The 26,276-nt window shown below is 31.1% G+C and overlaps 1 protein-coding gene across 1 annotated transcript; it reads left to right on the top strand.

The window, feature by feature from the left end:
* The first annotated feature begins 1,602 nt into the window (after positions 1 to 1,602).
* Positions 1,603 to 26,113, top strand: LOC126769355 (uncharacterized). The gene is made up of 4 exons (XM_050488056.1): positions 1,603 to 1,645; positions 24,878 to 25,289; positions 25,424 to 25,616; positions 25,728 to 26,113. The coding sequence occupies exons 2-4, from the start codon at positions 25,032 to 25,034 to the stop codon at positions 26,033 to 26,035; spliced, it is 759 nt and encodes a 252-aa protein (XP_050344013.1). The 5' UTR covers positions 1,603 to 1,645; positions 24,878 to 25,031; the 3' UTR covers positions 26,036 to 26,113.
* The last annotated feature ends 163 nt before the right edge of the window (positions 26,114 to 26,276 follow it).

The raw sequence follows: 26,276 nt of genomic DNA, 5'->3' as shown, positions 1-26,276 counted from the left end.
TAGACTAATTAATTTCTAATAAGAAATTATGATATATTGATTTGAAAGATAGGAAAAATGATACTCAGCAAAACGATACCTTGTCCTTATTACAATAAAAAAAATCCAGAAAAATGTCAAAATCCGTTATTGATTTGTAAGTTTAACATGATACGTGTATTATCATTTGTAATATGAACGTAAGCTATGAATGTGTTATTTTATTTAATATAATGTATTGTAACACATATCTATAAATTTTAGCTTAGCTGCGCTCCTTATCGATATAAAGTTTAAGTATGTTAAATCTCATACTCCTAGTAAATCTTAAAAAGGGGCACAAAGTTTAATCTATAGATTAAATGGATGTTTGCATATCTGTTTGGGTTTAATCCGAAACTGAAATCGTTTGACCGTTAGCCATGACAGTTAACACATATATTTTTTTTTTCACGTGGACGGTTTATATACTATCAACTTTGTTGTTACTCGCCGTTAGATGGCGCTGAAATGCATCTGTTTAAGCGTAAACGTTTTTGTAAATACTAGCAGGCAGAATAAGGTCTGCTTTTCCTTTGAGACTTACATATATTCCTTCGAGAATTATATATTAGCTCAAGTTATTATTAAAGTAAAATAAACTTAAAAATCTGATATTATTTTCTAACAGACGTTAAAATATGTAGTGCTCTTATAAAAACTATTTCGTTGAATAATTTAATTATAGAATACAAATTCATCTCTCTTTTTCAGTATATTAATAAAATCTCTAATATTATCATACGACGAATCTATATAACATTTCGATCGCGAATGTAATCGTTCACTGCATGAATATTTATTGTTAATTTGTGAACTCGATTGGCCCATAGTCCCAAGGCGTGCTGAAAACCATATTTTATACGATGTTATTATATCAGCCGAGGCTCGAGAGACCAAGCTCATTTGACCATCATGACATACGTGTACATAGAAAAGTATACTACAATAAATTAACGTTACACGCTAGTGTTAAATTTTTTCTATATATATGGATTAAGGACATCATTTAATATATATGTGAAAAAAAACATTAAACTTGACTTAAAAAAATTACAGAAAACACTAAGCGGAGACACGTGAAACTTCGTTCAAAACCGTGGTAGCACCGATGACTTAAAGGCCGGCAACGCACCCGCAAGCTCTCTGGTGTTAGCGTCTGGTGTAGGTATCCATGGATCACTTTCCATCAGGTGACCCTCGTGCCGTTTGCCTTCCCCCCCCCCTCCTAATATAAAAAAAGATTTCGTTGGGTATTTTCATAATCTTAATTTGTATTTATAATTTATCTCGTGCTCGACGATCACGTATCGAAATACATTTCCATACGATGTTTTTCCTTCACCGCTGAGCATGAATCTCGTGCCAATTAAAACCTCAGATTAAGCCCCTGAGAACTTAGTAGTTGCTGTGTCGATCTAGTGACTGTGTCAGCTCGGCTCAATTGACAGTATATAAAATGTAAGTCGTGAGTTTTACCGGATCTAAGATATTATACAGCTTTGAACCGAAATAAGTTCATATAATTAAATAATTTACTATTAGGTGTTAGGAGTTTGTGCAAGCCCGTCTGGGTATTCAACTGTCAAATAGCAACACTTAGCATTGTTGTGTTCCGGTTTGAATGGTAAGTGAGCCAGTATAACTACAGGCACAAGGAGCAAATGCGTCACCGACCTTGGGAATTACATCTTAATTCCCAAAGTTGGTGACGCATTGGCGATGTAAGAAATGGTTAATACATTCTCATTAATTTCTATAGACTGATGATTGATGATTGCGAACATGGTAAATCAGGTGATCCATCTGCCCGTTCGACTTCCTATTTTATATAAAAATAATAATAATAAGGTAAGTATTATTGATTTCCTTAGAATATTATTGATGAGTGGATGATTCCTATCTAGATTTCCTAGATCAGCGCCCTACAACCAATATAGAGAAGATAACGAATCAAAAATTTATCGTCCCTAGTTTAGAATTTTTAAACTAATTATTGATAAGTATATTTATATTTTCGTTCAATTTTACTAAGATAAAATCATTAATAAGTTAATAAAAATGTTTAATGTGGGATTCAAGAATAATATAATTATTATACAATAAAATAATAAAGGAGTGCGGGCGAATAATTTATTCATATTAAAATCACGTGCATCGAATATACATAAAGTTATATTGTGGGCTATTCGAAGGAGAACCTTAAACACACATGTTAATAGAATATCGCACGCAATGCGTGGGCAAAATCGTTTTCAAATCGAGTCGATGAATTGATGGTTGAACATCGATACATCGATACCAATTGATTAAGGCCGAGATCAAAGATGTGCTTCCGCATGACAGCGGGCAATCGTATCCCTACTGATAGATTAACGAGATGCTACCTACACAAATGTGAGGATACAGCAAACCAAGTTCTTTAAACTAGTTAAACTGCACACCCGAAAATGTGCTTTATATTCTTAGAATAAGCGTTCAAATTAGTGTTCAGCTTTTTCAATTTGATGTTATTTGTAATCTTTATGATAGATCTTTGCTAGTGTTGTCTCGCATCAATAAGTATATATAAAAATGAAATTCTATCTAATAGCTTTTGTGAAGTGTTGTGTGTGTTTTTAACGGCTTCGAAGTTTTTTTCACGTTTCTATTTTTTTTTTAATAATAGCCAACCATTATGATGATGATGTGTCTCTGTATGATTTCAAAAGAACTGCGTCTTTTTAAGTTAATATGTCATCTTTTTATTTTAGACTACTGCTGCAGAAAATAATTTAAATATTATAACTTCAATTTAAAGTCGTTAATTAAATGGCAGATTTTTATAGATTCTTGTCACCAAATGAATTCTACGCTACCGAAGCCACGGGTTTACAACAATAGGACCAGTTTTGTTTTGAAATGCATTTAAAACAACTTTTTATCCATACTGTCCATAAATAAAAATGTTATAAATATGTAAACATATTTTTTGTACACTTTCCATTTACTAATATTTTGCAAGACTATATCAAAACCAATCGACATTATAACGTATATTATAATTTCACGTTAGTGTCTATAAAAGTACAAATTTTTAAACACATTTTATTGTAATATACATTTTATTTAAATAAACTTGACTAGTAACGAAATCTAATCCTAGTAGTAAATCAGCATAGCTAATTACCTTGGATTACAAAGTCACCATCACAGGGGCACTACGATATATCAGGAGTCCAATGAATCGTTCTGTATTCACGGTCCTGTAATTTACGATTCGAAAATTAGAGATCTAGGCCCGGCTATACTGCAATGACTGCATTGAAATTTTCAATTATTTAATTTACCAAAAGTTGTTTTATTTATTCATTTTACGTACGTGAATTAATAGGGTGCTCAGTTTGGTGAATAATCTAAGTAAATATCAGTACTCTTTTACTACTAACTTAGTGAAAATTGTGTTTTCTCAACAAGCCCAAGTTAAACATACCATCTTGCGAATCAACGGCATACAACAACTTCTTCACGGCTAAGTCAGTAAAGCTGTAAAACAAGCTCGCGGCTCAGTTCAGCTGATTTCGTCAAATCAAACCAATTTACAAGTGTTGTTTACTGATAACAGTTCAGTTGATAGAAGATATTAAAGTACTTATAAAAACTACGCTCTCAAACTTTTTTTTTATATATAGAATAGGAAGGCTATAGAATGATGGGAAGTGGTCACCAACGCCCATAGACATTGGCATTGTAAGGAACGTTAACCATCGCTTACATCACCAATGTGCCACCAAACTTAGGAACTAAGATTTTATGTCCCTTGTGTCTGTAATTGCACTGGCTCACTCACCCTTCAAACCGGAACACAACAATACCAAGTACTCCTGTTTTGCGGTAGAATATCTGAGATCTATCCAAAGGGTTTTACATGAAACGTTAATACATAACAGTGATATTGCAAAATAAATATATTTATAATAGTATATTAAATTATTTACCATTCCAGAATAGCCAAATATAAAACACTAACGCGCTTATCCTTTTAACAATCACAACGCGTAAGGCAGGTGGTAGGCCATAAATAATTAGCTTTAGCAACAGGCAAGCGGCTGACCTAAAAACCTATCCAAATCCCTATTCAAATAGCGTACGCTGACATAATGTAAATGAAATAAGGACAAGCAAATAATAGATAAACATAAAATATCAATTCAATTTAAAAACACAGATTAAATAATATATTTAATTACTTACTTCAGAATTGTTCCACATTCTAGAACTGTACTCTTATCTAATTCGAACGGAATACTAATTCTCATACCTTTATTCAAATTTAATTTAATAACACAAACGCGCAATATTGGAATCTAAAATAGATTTTTCAAATGATTTGAATAATTGTAGTAATTAACCTGTACTTTGTCCATTTAATTATTCACTTTTTGACATCAGCTATAGAATGGAATAGTTCCCGATTACGTAAAAGTTAACTTTAAAATGCGTAATTAAAATAAATATGTGATTTTATTATTCTTAGTTTTCTGACAAAGAACTTTCGTAGCCCCATATTTATGTATGTATACATAGTTGATACAGTAAACAAGTGAATACTTTTTAACGCTAATATTTACTATAAATAATGTAAAATTCAAAATGGAAAACTCCAAACAAAAGACAAAGGGACAAATTTATATTGTTTTGAGTTTAATATTAATAGACAGACACATAAGGCAAACATTTTTATAAAACACAAAAATGGATAATTGCTACAACACGCCAATTAAACTATCAATAATCGATTCAATAAACAAAATGTTACGTAGATCTAAATGGAAACATATCAACGTTTTTAAAGAAATAACTAGTGCTATTAAATTTATAAAAATGATCCCATTCAGTATTAAGTATAAAAAGAGATAGGTTTTACGTTGGAGGTATTTTTTTATTAAATCTGATATAAAACGTCGAAAATAGAATGTACAATATAAAATACAAACTTTGTATCTGGAGCAAGGTGATAAATAAAAAAGTTTTTATACAATGAAAACAACTGCCGTAACTTTTAAGTTAAGTAATTCCAAAAGTTATTTACTAACTTTCGTTCAATCGGAAATATGCGCAAAATTTCATAATATTTCGCTACAAAATATAGATAAAATATCCAAATTTACTTTGAGATATTTATATTGAATCTTAATTCTTGATCCTTCTATTAATCATTATGTAATAAAGATATCAATTATAAAATAATCATATCACATAAGATAAGAAAAGTGGTCGTTAAAGTTAATATTTTACTAAACACTTGCAAAAACCTAACGTAATATATATATAATTTATTCTTTTACATGCATGATACCATTATAAAATATCCAATGAAATATAATATAATACCTATATATTTGCATCAAACATATTGTCAATGACATATTACTTACGTTTTCGCACGTGATGAATAAGGGTCTACATAAAACATTCATATCGTTATATAACTCTATTAGTTTACGAGGCACACGCCAGTAAAGCTCCCAGTCGGCAGCATTTTTTCTAACGAAATTTCTAACACAGTCGTCATCATATTTCAGGCAATTTACACAAAACACATTAATGAATTATACGTCTTATATATTTGTATTAATTATTTATTATTATCTGATATTATATTATCTTGGTATTGTTGTGTTCAAAACACTGCTGTTTTGCGGTAGAGTATCTGATGAGTACCTACCCAGACGAGCTTGCACAAAGCCCTACCACCAGTGGAAATTAATCACTCCGTTAATTAGTTAAAACCGTATGAAAATCCATTCAGTAGTTTTTGAGTTTATAGCGTTCAGACAGACAGACAGAAAGACGCAGCGGGAGCACTTTGTTTTATAATATGTAGTGATTCGTATCTATTTTGAATCTTAAAGAACACGAAATAATATAGTATAGTACATGAAATAATAATTTTCCTAAATAACTTTCTATAGCGGATGAATAGTTAAGTTACTCGCCGCTTTCTCTCTTTCTGGCACTAGAAATTTAACAAACGAAAGAAGAAGACAATACATTATAAAAGTACCTCAAGTACATTTATTAATAAGTATCATATGTAAATAAAGAAACGATTTTTTTTTAAATTCCTTCAAAACTTCTAAAGCACTGGATTATAGCTTAAAAATTTACCATCGTTCTTAAATTTCATAAAATATTATATCATTGTGATCTTATCAAAACAATTTAGTACATTTAAAAACTTATCGTGACCTTTATCTATGACCCAATAGCTATAATGAAAGTCATCTCGTTCCCAGTGAATCGATTTACTTCTCGATATGATCAAGTCGTTAGTTATCGCAGTGTTTAGTTACCGGTAGTCCAAAGATTAATGATACGAAACTTGTTTGGTACGATTGAAAAAAAACTACTTTTGAATCGATATATCAATGACGTGGTTCAATTGAAACAGTTAAGTGGTTATTGTTTGTTGACCTTAAATTTGATTCGTCTTTGTATTTTATTTGCATTTATTTAATGTTAACAGTATAATAAGCTTTATATAGTATGTTAATAGTATAATAAGCTCTTTATACTATTATATATAATAATGTCCTCCAGACCGATTTCAGCCACGGCGGCCAATCTCAAGTGAGATTAGCCAACTACGCAGGAGATATTATAGTTCACAAGTGTGTGCGCAAACACAGGTGCACTCTCTATTCCCTAACTTTCATAATCCGATGGGACGGCAATCCGACACGACCGGAAAGAGTTCAGGAGCAGGACCAACGGCTTTACGTGCTTTCCGGGGCACGGGAGTGTACACACTTCCAACTTCCAGGCTCCGGGCTGCTACTGAGAATTTTCTAACAGAAAAACCCAATAACTTTTTATTGGCCCGACCTGGGAATTGAACCCAGGACCTCCGGGTCTGCGGCCTTATATCAAGCCATTAGACCAAACAACTGTGACTTTAAATTGACGCGATATCATTTAATATCATTGGTCGAAATCTTAACGATATATTCATGAAAAAATAGCATTTTGAATGCCCGCAAAATAGAAGTGCTTATAAGTAGTCAAGTGGAATAGTATTGTATTGTAGAAAAAGGTAAATTAATCAAGATGTTTGTATTGCATAATATCTGCTGTATTAGCAAATTACATGGAATATGTATATCAAATGTTAGACGAATAGGGTACTTGTTTAATTTTAATTCTCAATAATGTCATTAAATAAACTATTCGATTTCGTTTTATAATAACAGATGGCATTAGTTGTCAATTAAATCGCGTCATGTTTGTTGTTGCGGGGAGGGGGAGGTTAGGTACTCCATGTCATTTTCTGTACTTCTAACAATATGTATGCAAAATTTCATAATGATCGGTTGAATAATTAAGACAATCTGACACTCGCATTTATAATACTATACTAGCAATTTATAAGTAACACTAAATTTGTTAACTCATTATTTAAAAGCTAAAAAATAATAATAATATAAATTCATCGAATTACTAAATACTATGTACCGTGTTGCAACATGAATTAATATATAATTAGAGTATCGGTTTGTTTTCATAGGCGGAAGTCGCGCAGATGGCGATTCACAATAACTATTCAACTTTTTTTGCTGTTTGAGAGTTAACGTATGGCTCAGTTTTAAAATTTTGAATTTTATAAATTATTTACTATCATTATCGTATCGCGACAATACCAACTTCAATATTAATAACAAAAATAACCGTAACGTAGGAGAAGGTTTGGAGCTTATTCCACCACGCTGCTCCAATGCGGGTTGGTAGAATTCACATGTGGCAGAATTTCAGTGAAATTAGACACATGCAGGTTTCCTCACGATGTTTTCTTTCACCGTAAAGCACGAGATAAATTGTAATCACAAATAAAGCACATGAAAATTCAGTGGTGCTTGCCCGGGTTTGAACCCACGATCATCGGTTAAGATTCACGCGTTCTTACCATAGGGCCATCTCGGCTTTTTTAACTTTTTTAACAATTTTTTAACAACAAAAATAAAGTCCTCAAATAAATAAAGAAAGTTGGTCGATCCAAAGTTATAAAAAAATAATAATAGAATAACCATCAAAAAATCTCTATAATAAACACATTTTTTTATTCATTCAATTAAAACTCGTAAATATTAAATATATGAAGGGCATAGCTGAAGTAACAGATGGGATACAACGAAGTCCGTCTCCCGCGGGATACAGCACTAACTCACTTTGACGACAGAGGAAAACATTTTTCGATCAAACTTCGAAATTAATTTTGAAGTTGCCGTCTGGACTACGCGCAATCGAAGCTAGCGGTAACCCGTCTCAAAGTTAAAATTTCATAACGAAGTTGAAATTAATTCAAAAATACATTTGTAGTCATACTTAGCATATGTGAAAGTTTGACTACAATATCGATTTGAAATTTCATCAAGTGACGTCATATGCCCAATTACTTCAATACTAAATTTGCACATAGCTTTACTACCCAGACAACTATAACTCGACTCGACTATAATACTGATGATTCGACTTTTGAAAAAAAAGAAACAAATGGTCATCACTACATATTATCTGTTTGTCTGTCTTAACGCGATAAACCCAAAAACGAATTTCCATACGATCTACACGAAGTGATTATTCATGTTTTGTGTAGATTGACTGAAATAAGACGGTGAATGTTGAAGATATTTGAACAAATCATACCGAATGAAGTCATTAAATAGTCGAAACACAGTTATATGAATAAAAAGTTTTATTAATATTAATACCCTTATTCTTTCCGTGCAAAGCCGCAACTGCTACCTAGTTATTTATTAACTAGATAAAATTTACGGCCATGATATTTTTTAAATCAGGAATGTAAAAGTTCCATATCGTTATATAAATCAGTATATATCATATATTTCTGTATATATCGATTGAATTTTTAGGTTTTACATTCAACAAATAAATACACAAAACATAACTGATTAAGTCATTTTAGTCCCCAATATTATAAATACGAAAATGATTTTGTTTATTTGTCTGTTATGCTACTAAACCTATTATCATAAAATTTAGTTTCCACGTTGGTAGGATTGTACAGAAAAGGACATAGGATACCTAACTCCCCCTCCCCCTCCTCGAACGCGAGGTGGAAACTTGTAATTTATAAAATAAAAATTTAAGAAAAATATAAGCAATGAGTCATTGTTACGTAGTACAAACTAAAAATTCATTCCACTTATATTGACATTAATAAAATTCCTAACTTTCCATTATGATATAAACCAATCATGACGTAAGTTATAAATATCACATATCAATATAACGTAAGATAACAGAATGATAAAAAATGTACATGTCTGAATATTTTCAAATACATAATTATTTAAATTCAAATGATATTAAAAACAGATAGTTGATAGAACTATTGTTTGTTATCGATTTATATGTATCGGGTTTAAAGACGTCGAACTATTTAATTTTAGCCCTACTTTCGAAACCAGGACTACATTTTTTATAGGAAATAATGAATTATATGTTATCAATGAATGTCATCACACTAAATATTAATTCATTTTCATTGATACAAAGAAACAAGATAAAATAATATCTGTAAAGTATATACGTGCATGAAAAAGATAGGTCTCCTCGAATATCAAATTTAATCTAGAGAAAATCTATAAAGCGTATTTCAACAAAATGTATAAATGTTGGCAAGTATTTCTGTCTGCAATGGACGGACCGGAAATATTTTTCGGACATCCGACGGTACTGCGCATCTCGCTTTTACTATTGATAGCATTCTTTCATATTTATCATTTTCGATATAAAATTTTAATCTATCTAACAAAAATGACCAATGTATGATTAAAATTTCAGTCATACTTAAAATATTTGTAATTTACAGTTTTATTATTGTATATATCAGTTAAAACTTGTATCCAGTCAGAACTACTTTTAATCGACAAAATTTGCCCAAAAAATAATTAATTAATTTTAACGGAGAATACTTCTGGCAGTCACATATTAGAAAAAAGAACAGAAGAATCACTTATTGTTTGTACATGTAATGAAAAGAGCTTGCATGAAAGACGATATAAAATACCGCGCAGTACATTTAAACATTATAGAGAATATGAACTACATATAAATATGATTATTGTTTTATAAGAAACTAAGTTCACACAACATTTTTTGTTTTATTAATAATAACAAAATATTTGCTTGTTTTTACGTCATGTTATAAATATCAAATCAGTGATTGATATTATACTCAGATATCTTGAATTAATTAGATTAATTAAATAAAAATGTTATCAATCAAAAAATCAGACGTCAATGCCGTCTCAAATTTTATTCTTACTAAAATAATAATAGGAAGAAAGATATTAGTAAATAAATATTTAAATCTAAATGTTCAGACAATACCAATATATATTTTGTACGATATAGATTTTACATATTTCTTAATTTTATTAAATTTACAACACAACGGAAAATTTTATATATCTAAATGAATGTGTTTTTTGTTCGTATTCAATGCGTTATCGCTCATCTGATTGAGTTGAAATTTTGTATATCTGTATTTGCACATGCGAAAAGTAAAATAAAAATGTTATCAATCAAAAAATCAGACGTCAATGCCGTCTCAAATTTTATTCTTACTAAAATAATAATAGGAAGAAAGATATTAGTAAATAAATATTTAAATCTAAATGTTCAGACAATACCAATATATATTTTGTACGATATAGATTTTACATATTTCTTAATTTTATTAAATTTACAACACAACGGAAAATTTTATATATCTAAATGAATGTGTTTTTTGTTCGTATTCAATGCGTTATCGCTCATCTGATTGAGTTGAAATTTTGTATATCTGTATTTGCACATGCGAAAAGGTTTCTGACATAATACCACAACCGGTGATGTGTGAGTCGAATCGGATAATTGATTCTTATATTTACCATATACCATAAGGGTTTTTTTTTGTCGTTAAATGGTAGTTTTGTTTTACATAAAATAAAAAATAATGTAATCCAATAATATATTTTTTTCAAAAATATATTTAGTGATATTAGATAAGATAAACTATTTTTGTCAGCAACATAACTAAAATCAATCAAAATCGACTTATTATATACTGGCACAGATAGTCAGGAGCGACAAGTAACTGTAAATCAGATACAGGATACATAGAAAAATTAAGATAATCTATTGATAACGAAATCAAATATACAGCTAAAAAGTGGTATTTCAGTAATTTATATTATAAAATAAATTTAAAAGTATACATCCAAGAATACATTTGTCATTTCCTTTCATACAATACAAGAGCTCACAACAAAGGAAAGTTCTTAAGTGCTCCAATCTCAGATCCAACTGCAGTCTAGGGCATGTATAAGTGAAATAAATGCCTTGCTTTAGCTGAAAAGCTACAAAGTAGTAGTAAACACCCGTTTTATTTCCACTGGTAATAAATTACCTTCACCCAGACACACTCGAGTAGTTTCTGTACAGGATTCGCGCCCGCTTTTCGACCCGTTCACACCGCATAACTTATACGCATATATAATTATGGTATATTAAACATATAGAAATATTCTATGTACCAGATGACAGATTGTTGCTTCGATGGACCTTGCTCAAGAATTGTATAGATCAAAGTTCTGTAGTATTTGCTGGTCTTCCTGTGTACTTCCGGAATCCCGACATACTCGTAGAATTTTCTAGTGAAATTAGATATTCTACCGCAAAACAGCAGTATTTTAATATTATTGTTTTCCGGTTTGAAGAGTGAACCAGTGTAATTACAGGCACAAGTGACATAAAATCTTAATTCCCGAAGTTGGTGGCGCATTGGCTATGTAAGAGATGGTTGATATTTCTTACAATGTCTAAGGGCGTTGGTGACCACTTACCATCAGGTGGCCCATATGCTCGTCCGCCTTCCAATTCTATAAAAAAAACGTTGATTCAAAACATTTTTTATCGTATGTTTAAAACAAAACCAATCAATGTTTGTTTATTTTCGGCAATAAAGTATAAAGCAGTATTGTTGATGTTAATTCAATAAATAATAACGGCAAAATGTAAACGGCTTGTTACATATTTCACTTCATAATTAACTGCTTAATCATAAATGTACATCAGACGAAAGTAGACGCACTATTAAACCTCTTGTACGAGGAAAATTAAACTGGGATTCGATTACACAACGCACACATATAGACGCGTACAGTTAATTAGTAAATAATTACTTGGCTTCATAAAGTATTTTACACATTATTTATTTATTTATGATTGAAATCAATTTATTTACTACGATTAAAAGGATAGTAAGGTAGGCCCGTAAATGGCCTATTACTGGACATAGAAGACCTCTAGGTTTTAGAATATATTCCACCATGCTGATGCCGGGTATCCCACCCACCCACTCACAAACATAAAGATGAACACTAGATTACAAAATCAAGTTAAGCATATAAAAACTTTTTTTTCTGATGATTCTATAGGATAAAATATTATTATGTTTTATCAAGGTACTTTACTTGCACTCCTTTTCAATGATTAAAACATAAATGGCTTAATTATTTTTTTAATCGTTTAATGTAATAAATAAATAATAAAGTACTTAATATTTTTTAACAATTGTATTTCTGCAAAGGCATTTCCGAGAATGAATTAAATAATATTTTGAATTCATAATAAATTATTATACATACCTATAATATACAAAAAGTGCTAAATATTAAGAATAAATCATTGGAATATCTTTGATAAAGAATATATATTTGATATCTTCTTAAATTTATGACTACAGTATTTCAGTCGAAATTCATAATGCGGTTTGGTGATTTACACCAAGATTCCAATCTAATAAGTGTCGCTGTCGTAATGTATTAAATGGTATCATTTTTTTCACTCACGCAGAAATTTTCTAAATAATAATTCTCACGTAAACGTTTAACATGTCCAAAGATATAATTTAAAATGTTTGCATGTTTGTGCATCACACCGATATTGCTAGATCGCTATTGTTTAAAAAAAAACTCATCCAAAATTAGTAAAAATAGCATTGAATTGTAGGAAAATAAGTTATATAAAAATAGTAAAAATTCAGTAATTACAAAATATTAACTATCACAATATATTGATAGTGTGAGAAGTAAGTTAATTCTTACTACAAATAAATATCCGAACTGAAAATGTGTAAAACATTTACATATAGAACGCATGGAACTTGGGTTGGAATATCAAAAAAAAGGAACCATGTATGTGGTCTATCAACTAGACTACAACGATTCAAAGCACGGTATGAAATTGTATTTTATTTTAGCACTGTCGTAAATCTCCACGCGCAGGCCATAAAACGAAAAGAAGCCTTCATTCACGAGTAGGTGTGCGAAGATAAATATGACACATAAATTTCGCATTTTCAACAATATCAGGTTATACACATCTATTACACGTTGATGTACGTTCGATGATAGTAAAAATTGTCAATAAAATGATACAGTATATTTAAAATATATCATAAAATATTCTTATAAATTATAGTGTCGTTGCAATGGATTTTTTTTATTATCTATAAAGGTATCATAAAACTTTACATACTAGTTATAAAGAATATAATAACTACATTTTACGCTGTTATAGTTTATAAAATACAAATTATAAATTATTTCATAATGTTTAAATAAGATCCAAAATATCTTACAATATTTTGTATAATACAGTTATTATGGCGGAAATTGCTGGGAATATGGTAGGCGTAACAAAATGCTACTGCGGTTTACGAGTTTTTTACGATATCTCGAACGAAATGTACCAGTGAAAAGAAACTTATTACCGGCTTACTTTCAACAGTTTGTATAATACATCTCTTTTTATACGGTTAGTTATTTAATGACATTTCGTTAAAATTATTTAGGTTTAACCTCTTTTTATATATATTTTCAAATTTGGTGCGAATTGGTATGTCCATGCTACAAACTTCCTATTTAATATTTTTGTGTCTTTTTTAAAATAAAAATAGTACTGAATTGAATTAGATTAAACTTAATTATGCTGTTACGATCCGGATGAAATTGACTTGGAATTTATATAATCATTTATGTCTACATGTGCAAAGTATTCAAACTTACACTGACATCATTACATGTGTACAAATAAAATTACGTAGATGTATGTAAATACACAAACATCCTTCTAAAAACAACATCAACAACAATCGAGCTTTGACCACCAACCAACCAACTACCCACCACCAACTAATCAAATCAATTATATTATATTAATTTAACATATAATTAAAATACTATATATATATATATATATATATATATATAGTCATTTATTATAAAAGGTATTTTAATTATTACGCACATTTCTACGGTAAGAAATAAAATACACGCAGCTTATGTCGTTTCCAGTCGAAATTACCAAGCGAGTGAAAGCCCCCCTTTAAATTAAAGACATATCCAAAGCTCACGCACTAAGGTGGATTGAAAATAATCCAAGTAGAAAATTAATCCTTGATTACGTCCCACTCCCACTGTGATTTGGGAATGACATAGATGTTGAAATTACATGGAAAGACCTTTACAAAGATTAACATTAAGGTCACATTATCTTCGTAATATGAATAGTCGATGATTGTTTGAAGTTTATATAAATATTTACAGGAAAAAAACAAACTTATGATTACTATAATCAATGATGAAAAAGTTAGGTTGATCCTAATAATAAATAATATTATCTTAAAGTAACTAATAGAGCAGCATTTTAGATATTACATCAGATTTCAATTTCAAAGTTAGAAAACTAACCAACGCTACCTTATACTGATTATTGTGTTATTTATAGGTACAAAGATACTTCAATATTTATATCAAAAGGGCATTTTGAATAATTTGTAATACGTACATTAAATCATACAACGATAATAAAAGTCAGCATATTATAATGATATAAAACATAATAATAGGAAATTAAATTCGTGGAATAGAAGTAATTTATACTTTACAGTATTGCGTTTTATTTCTTAAATGTCTCTTCCGTGTACTTTATTTCACCTTAATATCTGCGCGTATGAAAACGAAACATTTTACTCCCTGCGAAACATCCCCTTCTGTTAGAGTCAAGTTTGATACCTTCGGATAAACAAATTCCTTAACGGAGGTAAAGTTTCTTCAAAAATAAATTCGGGTAACAGTTTAAAAGCGTTGCTTTAACGAGATAATATAATTAATTTTGATATTGCGTAAAAGGCTATCCTTGGTTTAGTTTATTTTGAAATAAGAGACTAGGTGTAAAGGGTGGCAACCCCAGTTCGAGTTGAAAATTCATTCATCCAATAGAAATTACGTCACTTATTATATATATGTATATATGTAAAAAGTATAAAATATGCGTTTGCGCAAGCAACACAAGCTCCTCGTTCGAAGCCCAGGGTGATAAAAGGTAGGAAGAATTAAGCGTAAACGTATTTTTCAGAGTTTAATTATGCTGTTACGACCACTAACCATGCATTAAAAACCATTTTTTAAAATGTAAATCACATAAATTTTATTTACAGAATGATTAATTAACAAAAAATAGTTATGGTGCGTCAAATGAAGCCATTTATTATTATGGGGATAAGTTCCCCTTCAGTTCAATTTCTGTTTTTATTTTTTTTTATTTATTTGTCATATATTTCATCCTATTATATTTTAGTTCTACGAGATTAAACATTCAATATCATAATAAAATAATTTGAGCTTCTAATTTAATAGAAGGCAAACATTTGAAAATAATAAACCTGTTTTTTGGATTATTATTAAAGTACACGAAATAAAGGCAATTATAACATTTACGTTACCTATAAATTTAATTTTACTATCCGAAACTGGAAATGAAACGATACGTAATTTGTATTTGAAAAATAAAATTGAGCAAATATAATTTGACTTCTTGATGTTAATAATTCCTATATTTTAAGCGCTGAAAATACGCTTGGTTTATATTTTCAAATATAAAATTTACACAGTTTGAATAAATATGTACGGGTAACCCGAAAGAGACACTTCAATTAATGATATAGCGGTTAACACGCTTTCAATAGAGACAAATATAATATAAATAATAACGATAACAAAATTCTATAAAATTCCACTAGCATTAAAAAAATATTATAGGAATAAAAAAAAACAAAAATTTAATATAAATATGAATTACATCATTTTAAATTACAGTGATTAATATTCTATGTACATTTTTATTCACTTCAGAAAATAGAAGTCACTTCTTACACCGTCATTGCGTCACAAACCAAATGATATAAGACCACTTCTCGTAGACATCTCTTGTGCCAATAATTACACTTGCTCACACAACTTCCACAATAATTTAAATCAATACAACATGTTATATTTTTATAGATGTTTACTTGGTTAGAATACGTGTATCTTAACCGATGATGGCAGGCTTAAACCCGGGCAAGCAACACTAAATTTTCATGTGCCTAATTTGTGTTTACGTGCTTGACGGTGAAGGAAAACATCGTGAGGAAATCTGCACGTGTCTAATTTCATTGAAAATCTGTCACATGTGTATTCTACCAACCCACATTGGAGCAGCGTGGTGGAATAAGCTCCAAACCTTCTCCCAAAAGAGAGAGAAGGCCTTAGCCCAGCATTGGGACATTAAGAGGCTGTTACTGTAATACCAACCCAAAACCACCGCAAAGCAACTAAAATACATTGTAATAGTATTTATATCTTTCTATATATATTTTTTTACAGAAATTCCGTACCATTAAAGCAGAAGTAAGACTCCATCAGTGATAATGTAAAACGACTATTCGTAGAGGTCGAAAAAATCTACTTGATTAAAATATTTTTTCACTTCAAAAAGCAATAGAGGCAATAAAATTTAAATCAATAAATTTCTTACTCTACGTAACTGGACAAGTACGTCGAGAAATCAATTGTAACACGTGGCAATTTATATTTTCGTTGAGGGTCCCTCTCTTAAAGATCAATTTCGCGCTTGGACAAGTTTAATGTAAACTTAAGTGCCTAGGGGAGACACCAAATGAAAGCCGACCCCAATGGCTTAACAAATGTCTCTGTTATTCAATTCTTCGCGGTTGTTCTTAGAAATTTGTAAAAAAAATCATTTGTTTATTAAATTAAAAGTATTGTTGCCTAAAACCATTATTACATTTTTAATAAATGGAAATTATAAGATAAGAGTAGAATTTCTTGTTATAAATTAATTGTTTTAAAGTAAGACCATTAACATGCTTATAATTGATTGCTGATGTACAATTATTAGACTATAGTATCGAAGTGAATCAGTTAGAAATCAGGTCATGATATCTAAGAGCATCTAATATATGTAAACAAAATTTTAATTTATTAAAAATTTATTATAAGAAAATATAACAGCTCAAAATGCTCGCTTACATAGCTCAAATCAATGAATATTACTAAATGCCGCTTTAATAAATGTAAAGTTGTGTTAGTTATGCTTTCGTAACAAATATCCAAACACACAAACTCTCATTAATATTATTAATATTTGTGTCGAGATCTCGTTATAGGGACGAATGTCGTCCGAAGGAGTGCTGGGAAAGACTCCTTGCGCTTGCTCACAGGAAGAGGTCTCATCTTACCGCACGGAACAGGATCTTCTGCGTTCTGACAGAGGATGCGGGTCTGCTAGTTGACGTGTCTATATCCACCCGAATATCCAGAAGCAGAAAGTTCGCTAGGACTGTTGATATCTCAAACGATGTCGTGCGATATTCCTGTACTATGCGGATGGCCAATCTCCGCTGCGAAATTTGGATCTGAGTCATACAGTGGTGAACGCCAGACAAGCTTTAGAGGATAAGCTAGCAGTTAACTCAACGGGATAATCATCGGTTAATAATAATAGTTTACAATATAAGTGTGTATTTAAGTCAGGGTATAAACTTTACTGGTGGTAGGGCTTTGTGCAAGTTCGTCTGGGTAGGTACCACCTACTCATCAGATATTCTACCGCAAAACAGCAGTACTTGGTATTGTTGTGTTCCGGTTTGAAGGGTGAGTGAGCCAGTGTAATTACAGGCACAAGGGACATAAAATCTTAGTTCCTAAGGTTGGTGATGCATTGGATATGTAAGCGATGGTTGACATTTCTTACAATGCCAATGTCTAAGGGCTTTGGTGACCACTTACCATCAGGTGGTCCATATGCTCGTCCGCCTTCCTATTCTATAAAAAAAAAACTATCTCTATTCCCCTAATATTAGTAGATTTTGCGTGAAAGAGTAACAAAGATCTACCCATCCATCGTCACAAACTTTCGCATTTATAATGTTAGTAGGATTGATATAGAATTATTATATTAAAATTTATATTATTTTAGGTATTAATAGTATTTGTAAAGTAGAATAATGTATTGATCAATAAAATGCAAGGAAAAAAAAATCTTACAAAAAAATTCTCATGTTTACCTTACGTGTAGATCTTGAAATGAAATGATACAAATTGAAATTCAGAGAAATATCTATCCACCAATTAGAAGTAGAACTGCGACATAGAATCACCTAAATTTTCCGTCTGGAAAACTATTTTTTATCATAGACACTTCCTTTTGCGAGTAAAGAGTTAAAAAATTAATAAGTTTTTAAGTAAAAAAGTAAAGTTCTGTATTATTCTGCTATAGAATTGCGTAATATGAAAACTTCTATATTTTCTACATCCTTTTGCGGGATAAATATACAAAACCTTCTGTGCACCGAATGAAAATTTTAAAATGCCTATACGTATCAAATTTCTATACCTCGTTGAACGTCGAAAGAGAAAACTTTGATGGAAAACCACATGTATGGAGAAACGCTGTTACTTGAGAAAATTTTCGCGAAGGGAAGTTTCATGAATTTTATCGCATATGCTGCAACAAGCACACTCTGAGCCAAACAAGTTCCGAATACTTCGTGTGTTTGAATTGAGATCCTAGCGGGATCCAGTCTGATTGATTTTATCTGGCAGACTGTTTGCATTTCCAGAAAGTTACGAATGCAAAACTATCTTTTATACTAGTAAAAATTTTATATGTTAATATTTTATATTAAATTTTCTATGTTGACTAAGACCTAGTTAGGAAAATGTCTAAAAAAGTAAAAAGTAACGGTTGACATAAGTCCTCTAGTCCTCTTAAAAAGTAGGTACGAGCACGCTGATCCAGTGTAGATTTCCGTACGATCTTTTCCTACTACACTGAACACGAGGTGAATACTATTACTAATTGGATTTGATTCCGTGATCTTTGGTTGTCACTGACATACTCGTATGTTCCATCCAGTGGGTTATCTTGTTGTCGGCTTTACCTATAACTTTCATATTTTTAACACTATATTATGTTACATAAAAAAGGAGATTTAATTGTAATTTTATATTATTGCGAGTAAAATATTTTATCACCACAGGCAGATACAAATTTATTTTCGACCAAATAATCTAAACAGGTGCAAGCCATTCCAGAACGCCATTTGTTTGCCGTCAGTAAACTTCACCTCGTAACCCTAAAATCTAATTGGATTTAATTCCATTAGCAGAGGTCCAAATGGGACCCTTTAATTGTGCTGACCAACACCGGTTCATTATACGGGTCCCTGAGGTTCGATGTTTGCGCGGCGTGTGATAGTGCAAAATATTCACAACTGACATTAAAATTGTTTCTAATGTAAGCAATACCCTCATAACTTTGGGTAAGTTTAGACCCAAAACACACCTTGTTGTTTGTTGATTAGGTATAAAGGGAGCAATAATTTCTGGAGTTCGAATAAAATTACTATGTTTTTATGGACACTGTTTTAACAGGATTTATATCTAACTATGTTTATTTTATACTAAGATATAAAAGTGTATATGACAGATATATAGCATATACTTGATATAAACAAAAAATCAAATCGAATTAATTTATTTCAACATCGCTCACTCTTACAACTTGTACTTACCACGACCCCAAATCATTTATAACAGTTTTAATTATATTAGTAAAAACCAAAATGGTTCCCATAAACATGCAAATTTCACTTGACCTTCATTTCAATTAGTTCTGCCAATGTCGACTTAAATACAAATTAATAGAAATTAGGTTTAATATGGAACTGAATCTTCTTAGTTACAATACGAGCACAATGATAATTTATTATCGCTACACCAAAATCTGAAAAAGGCCAATCTATTTTTTTAATTCAAATAAGCAACAAATATTACAAAGTCCAGCTGTGGGCTTTCGGGCACGCAGGACAAAATTTTGTCCTACGTGCCTACAAATATCTACATACTACTACATAAAATCTACATATGTGATATTTTACATAATTATGTAAAATATCACTGTATGTAGATTTGAAAAATTACACCAATGAGATATGAAATGAGTTACCGTATAACCCATTATCTGCCTCAAATATTTTAAAGTACTTTTCACCCGCTTCTTCACCCACTTGGAGGTGGGAGGTGTTAGGTAGCCTCCTGTTATCCTTTTCTGTAGCACTGAAACTATTATTTATAATAATATGACGATTGGTTAATTAAACGTAAAAGCCAATAAACAAACAAACTCACATTTATAACATTTTCCTCGTGTATAATTTTATTAATAATAATTAATAGAATTCCATTCAACGATAAGCTTATCGACATAACAAATAACTTAATTTTAAAAAAGGAAATTTCAAAGATGACTTATTTCATGATATAGCTAATCTTGTACTCAAAATACTTTGATACACTATCGTAACGAGTAAAATTATCATCAAAATTGTAATTAATAATATTTATATTACTTGTAAAGCGAATGTTTGTTTTTTTCGTAATCTTTGCGTTCTTGTATCATTCATCCGATCGAGTTCGTACTTTGTAATCTTTTGAGGCGCGTGCATGAAAATTTCTAGCATAGTGTAAGAGGTTGACATATAAATATTTAACATTCATCATTGATTTTGCCGCTAACACCCATCGGTTTATTCATTAATAATAAATGATTGAAATTGAAATGTCTATGCCCGCATAATCATTTTAGAATATTTGAAGCCATCGTGTAAATTATTTTATATATCCGGAAACCGAAGGCTCAACAGTGCAATGATTAAAATATAAAATTACTTAGAATATTTATTATTTATCTGTCAATAGGAACTATTGAGTATTATGGTTCAATTTCAAAATGTATAAATACCCACTCCGGTTGTAATGTAATATTAAGAACCCACGACTTCGCCCACGTTAAGGGGAGGGGGACAGGAGATAGGTAACTTATATCTATCTCTGTACCCCAGACAACGTGTATGCAAAATTTCAAGGTGATCAGTTGAACAGTTAAGGTATGAGAACGTAACAAACGAACAAATAAATAAACAACAAAAACTCACATTCGCATTTATAATATCAGTTAAGATGCTCAAGTAGCAAATAGGTAATAAATGATTGTGTAAAGACAAACGGACAGAACGGAGCCCTTTTGCGAAAATCATAAATGGCCAGTCATCTTGACATCAGAATGACTGACCATCCTTAAATGAAATTTCTCTATTATATTAACATGGGTAATAATAATAATAATAATGTTCTCCAGACCGATTTCGGCCACGGCGGCCAATTTCAAGAGAGATTAGCCAACTACGCAGGAGATATTATAGTGCACAAGTGTGTGCGCAAACAAAGGTGCACTCTCTATTCCCTAACTCTCATAATCCGATGAGACTGCAATCTGACACGACCGAAAAGAGTACAGGTGCAGGAACAACGGCTTTACGTACTTTCCGAGGCACGGGAGTGTACACACTTCCAACTTCCAGACTTCAGGACTGAGAAGTTTCTGACAGAAAATCCTAATAACTTTTTATATGCCGGACCTGGGAATTGAACCCAGGACCCCCGGGTGGGTCTGCGGCCTTACATCAAGCCACTAGACAACGAGGCAATCAATAATATAGGTATCAAATATCTAAACAAAATTCTAAATTTAATAGTACTAAATGCTGGTAATATTTTAACTATAACACTGTAAAAGAGTCCATTGGATTTTACAACTTTTATATAAAGTTGTACTATAACAAAAAATACAAATAATATAGAAAGCATTAACGCAACACTCAAGCACACGTCTACTCATCGACGCACTCATACACAAATATGATAATGACAATGACCTCGGCCTTCTATCACGGTGGCATATAGTGCTCAAGCATGTGCTCAAACCTAAATCTAACTTCCAAACTTTGACCAAAACTTTCTCAACTCAAAAACCCAAAAACTTTTTATTGGTCCAACTCGGGACTTGTATCCAAAAACTCGGACTCAGAGACTACCATCTCTCTATATTTTTACGTTGTTTCGAAAACAATGGGAATATTACAATGTGCTAAATGAAATTACTTGTTTATAGAATAGCCGAGAATGATCCAAAATGAGCCGTTTTTCTGTATTCTTATGAACTGAGCCGAGATTGCCCAGTGGTAAGAACATGTGAATCTTAACCGATGATCGTGGGTTCAATCCCGGGCAAGCACCACTGAATTTTCATGTGCTTAATTTGTCATTATAATTCATCTCGTGCTTTACGGTGAAGGAAAACATCGTGAGGAAACCTGCATGTGTCTAATTTCACTGAAATTCTGCTACATGTGTATTCCACCAACCCGCATTGGAGCAGCGTGGTGGAATAAGCTCCAAACCTTCTCCTCAAAAAGAGGAGAGGAGGCCTTTAGCCCAGCAGTGGGACATTCACAGGCTGTTACGGTTACGGTTATGAACTCCGACCATAAAATGTTTTAATATTAAAAAGAAAATCTCTCAGATAACGTTTTAAAAATTTTAAAAATATATTTATTCAAAATAAATGTGATGTACTTTTATGTTTTAGACGAATATGGCTCATATCTGTTCACCCATCGCTATTATCATATGAACCATCATAATGTATTCGATGCACATAAAAGAAAATACACAGCCTGTAAATAACCCACTGCTCACCAAAGCCCTCAAACCCACCAAAGAAAATCCATTTATTAGTTATTACTACAAAACATATGTGTATATGTTGTATAAATATTTCACCAACATCATTATGTAATTTTGGAATATGTGAGATTGAATTTTTTCCTTAAATATCACTTAAGGTTATCTACAGATCATAGGCTGTTCGGGTTAGAACCACCTCCCTACATGCGACTTAAGTTTGAGACTGCTCTGAACTCTCAACGAGCCGCACAACAAGTATTCAAATATGACAACAGCTATTATTTCAATTTATTATTTTAAGCAGATATATAAACTTAATTGTAAATTTATACCGTGAAATAATTTTTGTAAATGAACAAAAAATCGAACATAATTTCAGCTCAATACGAGGAACAGGTAAGCGAACAATGAGGATACACGGACAAACTATGCGATGTACGCATGTCGAGAAACAAAAAATTGTCAGTCAATGGATCGCCTAGCGGCATGTACGATGCAGTGCCATCTCCGACTTGTGATGCATTCATGCAAACGGCGAGCCTAGTGGACTCGTATGCAACTTTTGTGTTATTCTAGTATTTAAAATGCGTCTATTAAAACTTAACTTTAAAACTTAAAAAAAATATGTTAATCTACATCATATAAAGCATTTCGTTAATCAATAATAAAAACGATGATATATTATATAGTATACCTTTTAACAGCATCATACGCTTATCTTTATAATATAAAATAAAGCCAAGACAATCATTAATGTATTACCGATTATTTAAAATACAAAAGCAATTTGTGTTAACTTTTACATGCGGAAAAATAATACTTTTTATTTAGACCAAGAGATCGTCTTTTTATTTAGACGAGAAAAAATTAAATGAGGCATGCAGTTGGATGTCTAATAACAAAATGGCTCAAGCGATAATCCGATCGCTTACCTTGAGACTTATTTAGTTGTAGTTATATATCTAATTATTTATTAACATATCATGGGTGAAACTCTTATGTGCAAAGTTGCGCCAAGTACTTGATTATAATATTAACTTCTTATTTAGAATACAATTAGTATTCGACAGTAGTTTTCGGTACAAATATATCTCAATATATATCTTATGTAAGTATAATTTCACTTAAATATATAATATTAAGTAAAATTATAGAATAAAAATATACCCACACTATTGTTACTGATATTTTAAAAAGAAATCACGTCACATAAATAACAATTAACATTTATGACGATGAAGACTTTACGACGAATATTATCTTAAAAGGTAATTTCGACGTTTATACAACTTCAATCGGCGCTATCGCAGATGGCATTTTTGATAAATTATTATTACTGAGTAAAGAATAAATTTCGTCCGATTCGACACTTTTCCTTAAACGAATTACGTGTAACACTATCAAAAATTAAACTTGACTTTTCAATAAAGGAGTGTTTTTTTACTCTCGTAACAGTTTATTTATCAGAGCGGAGATAGCCTAGTGGTTGGAACGCGTGAATCCTAACCGATAATTGCGGGCAAACACCACTGAATTTTATATGCTTAATTTGTATTTATAATTCATCTTGTGTTCCGCGGTGAAGGAAAGCATCTAAATATAAAATAATTTAAAATAAAATTGATTCGTAACTATATATTTTATAAGTCTTAAATTTGTTAATTGACAAATATAAAAATTAATACATAAATCAAATATTAACCTGGAAGGAAGTAATACCTACGTACATTGTCGAAATACTCATATAATTACAAAAATAAGCCTTATAATACTATTATACACTTATTATGTAAAGTTCAACGTCGATGATATTCATTATATTTCCATTCAAAAAAAGTTTAGTTACACATAAAAAGTTACATATCTTTTTGATTTTACAGACAATTGAATATCTGTCGCGTAACAATCCCCAGTCGATAATGATAAGCTAGCCAATGATTATCTACTCTTACATACACTATAAATAAACTGAAACAAATATTTCATATACAATATTCATCAAGCAGGAGTTGCGTTAACACTAATTCTTAAAAAATGCCTCCGAACGCAACCGATTCAACCTTTAACGCGGATCCCGAGGGCAATATAAATAATTTAAAAAGTGTTGATCAAGTTCCACAGGCAGATGTGAAAAATACAGAAAGTTATTCGTTGAAGATATTTCAATCTTCACTAAATCTGCTGGCTCACATATTAATTGGAGCTACAGTGGGGATTTCAATTCTTTTTTCGTTCAGAAATGGATTGCCGATGGGAACGACTCCGCTACATATTGTTTTATGTGTGATTGGTGTGAGTATTTCCCATTTTTTTACCCATTTTATTAGTTCTTTTAATATTTCCTCTTATTTTTTTTATTAGAATCCATATAGTATAGAATAGTAATTTATAGTTTGCGTATATCATAAAGTTTATATGAATTTTAGTACCAGCTACTAATGGCCGAAGCAATTCTTAGTTTATGCCCTCATAATGGATGGTCTGCTAGTCTTCGGCTAGTGGACAAACGCAGAGCACACACTATCTTGCAAATTTTGGGCTCAGGACTTGCTGTAGCTGGAAGCGTAATAAAGGCTTTAGATAAATCAGTCAACTGGAACACGTTACATGGTCAATTTGGTGAGTCTATGAATTGATTAACTAACTAACTGTTTAAGTGTAAAAAAATAATTACTTACATTTTTATTTTATTTAACTTTGATATTCATTTTAAAATCACGTATTTTACAGGTCTGGTGGCTATGGTGTTTACCACCGTGAGTCTCGTTAACGGATTGTCATCGCTCTACGCCTACGAATTGCGCAAATGTCTTCCTGGAAATTTGTCTAAAATCACTCACATCTGTTTCGGTATCGTGGCGTTCGGCGCATCTTGTATTTCCCTCTGTTACGGCTTTGACAAGAATAGTTTCAAAAATTGGGCAACACCCCCCCTTACATACACCATCATGGGTTTCACAGCCTGTTTCACAGCAATTATTATCATAAACCCGACAATTACATTCTACAGCAAAACTTTGCGTGTCTTCAAAAAATGAGCTGACAGTATTATTTAACATATTGGTATTATATAAAAACTTTTAGCATTCGAATCTCAGAATCCTTGAAATAAATAAGTTCATAATAATTCTTTAATAATATTTACTCCAAATGATTAACTTAGCCCTACTCGATTACTTGTTTTTTTAGAGTTTACTGTAAATTGATGAATATTGCAATTTATTTTAACAATATATGTAAAAAATAAATACAATTACAAAAATGGTCGCATGTATAATA

The sequence above is a fragment of the Nymphalis io genome, chromosome 7, assembly GCF_905147045.1.
Source record: "Nymphalis io chromosome 7, ilAglIoxx1.1, whole genome shotgun sequence".
Taxonomy (NCBI): Eukaryota; Metazoa; Arthropoda; class Insecta; order Lepidoptera; family Nymphalidae; genus Nymphalis; species Nymphalis io.
This window is presented reverse-complemented; position numbering and strand designations above follow the sequence as displayed.

Coding starts and splice junctions, on each gene's coding strand:
- LOC126769355 (XM_050488056.1), top strand. CDS start 25,032: ATGCCTCCGAACGCAACCGATTCAACCTTTAACGCGGATCCCGAGGGC. Junction 25,290..25,423: donor TTGTTTTATGTGTGATTGGT/GTGAGTATTTCC, acceptor TATGAATTTTAG/TACCAGCTACTAATGGCCGA. Junction 25,617..25,727: donor CACGTTACATGGTCAATTTG/GTGAGTCTATGA, acceptor CGTATTTTACAG/GTCTGGTGGCTATGGTGTTT.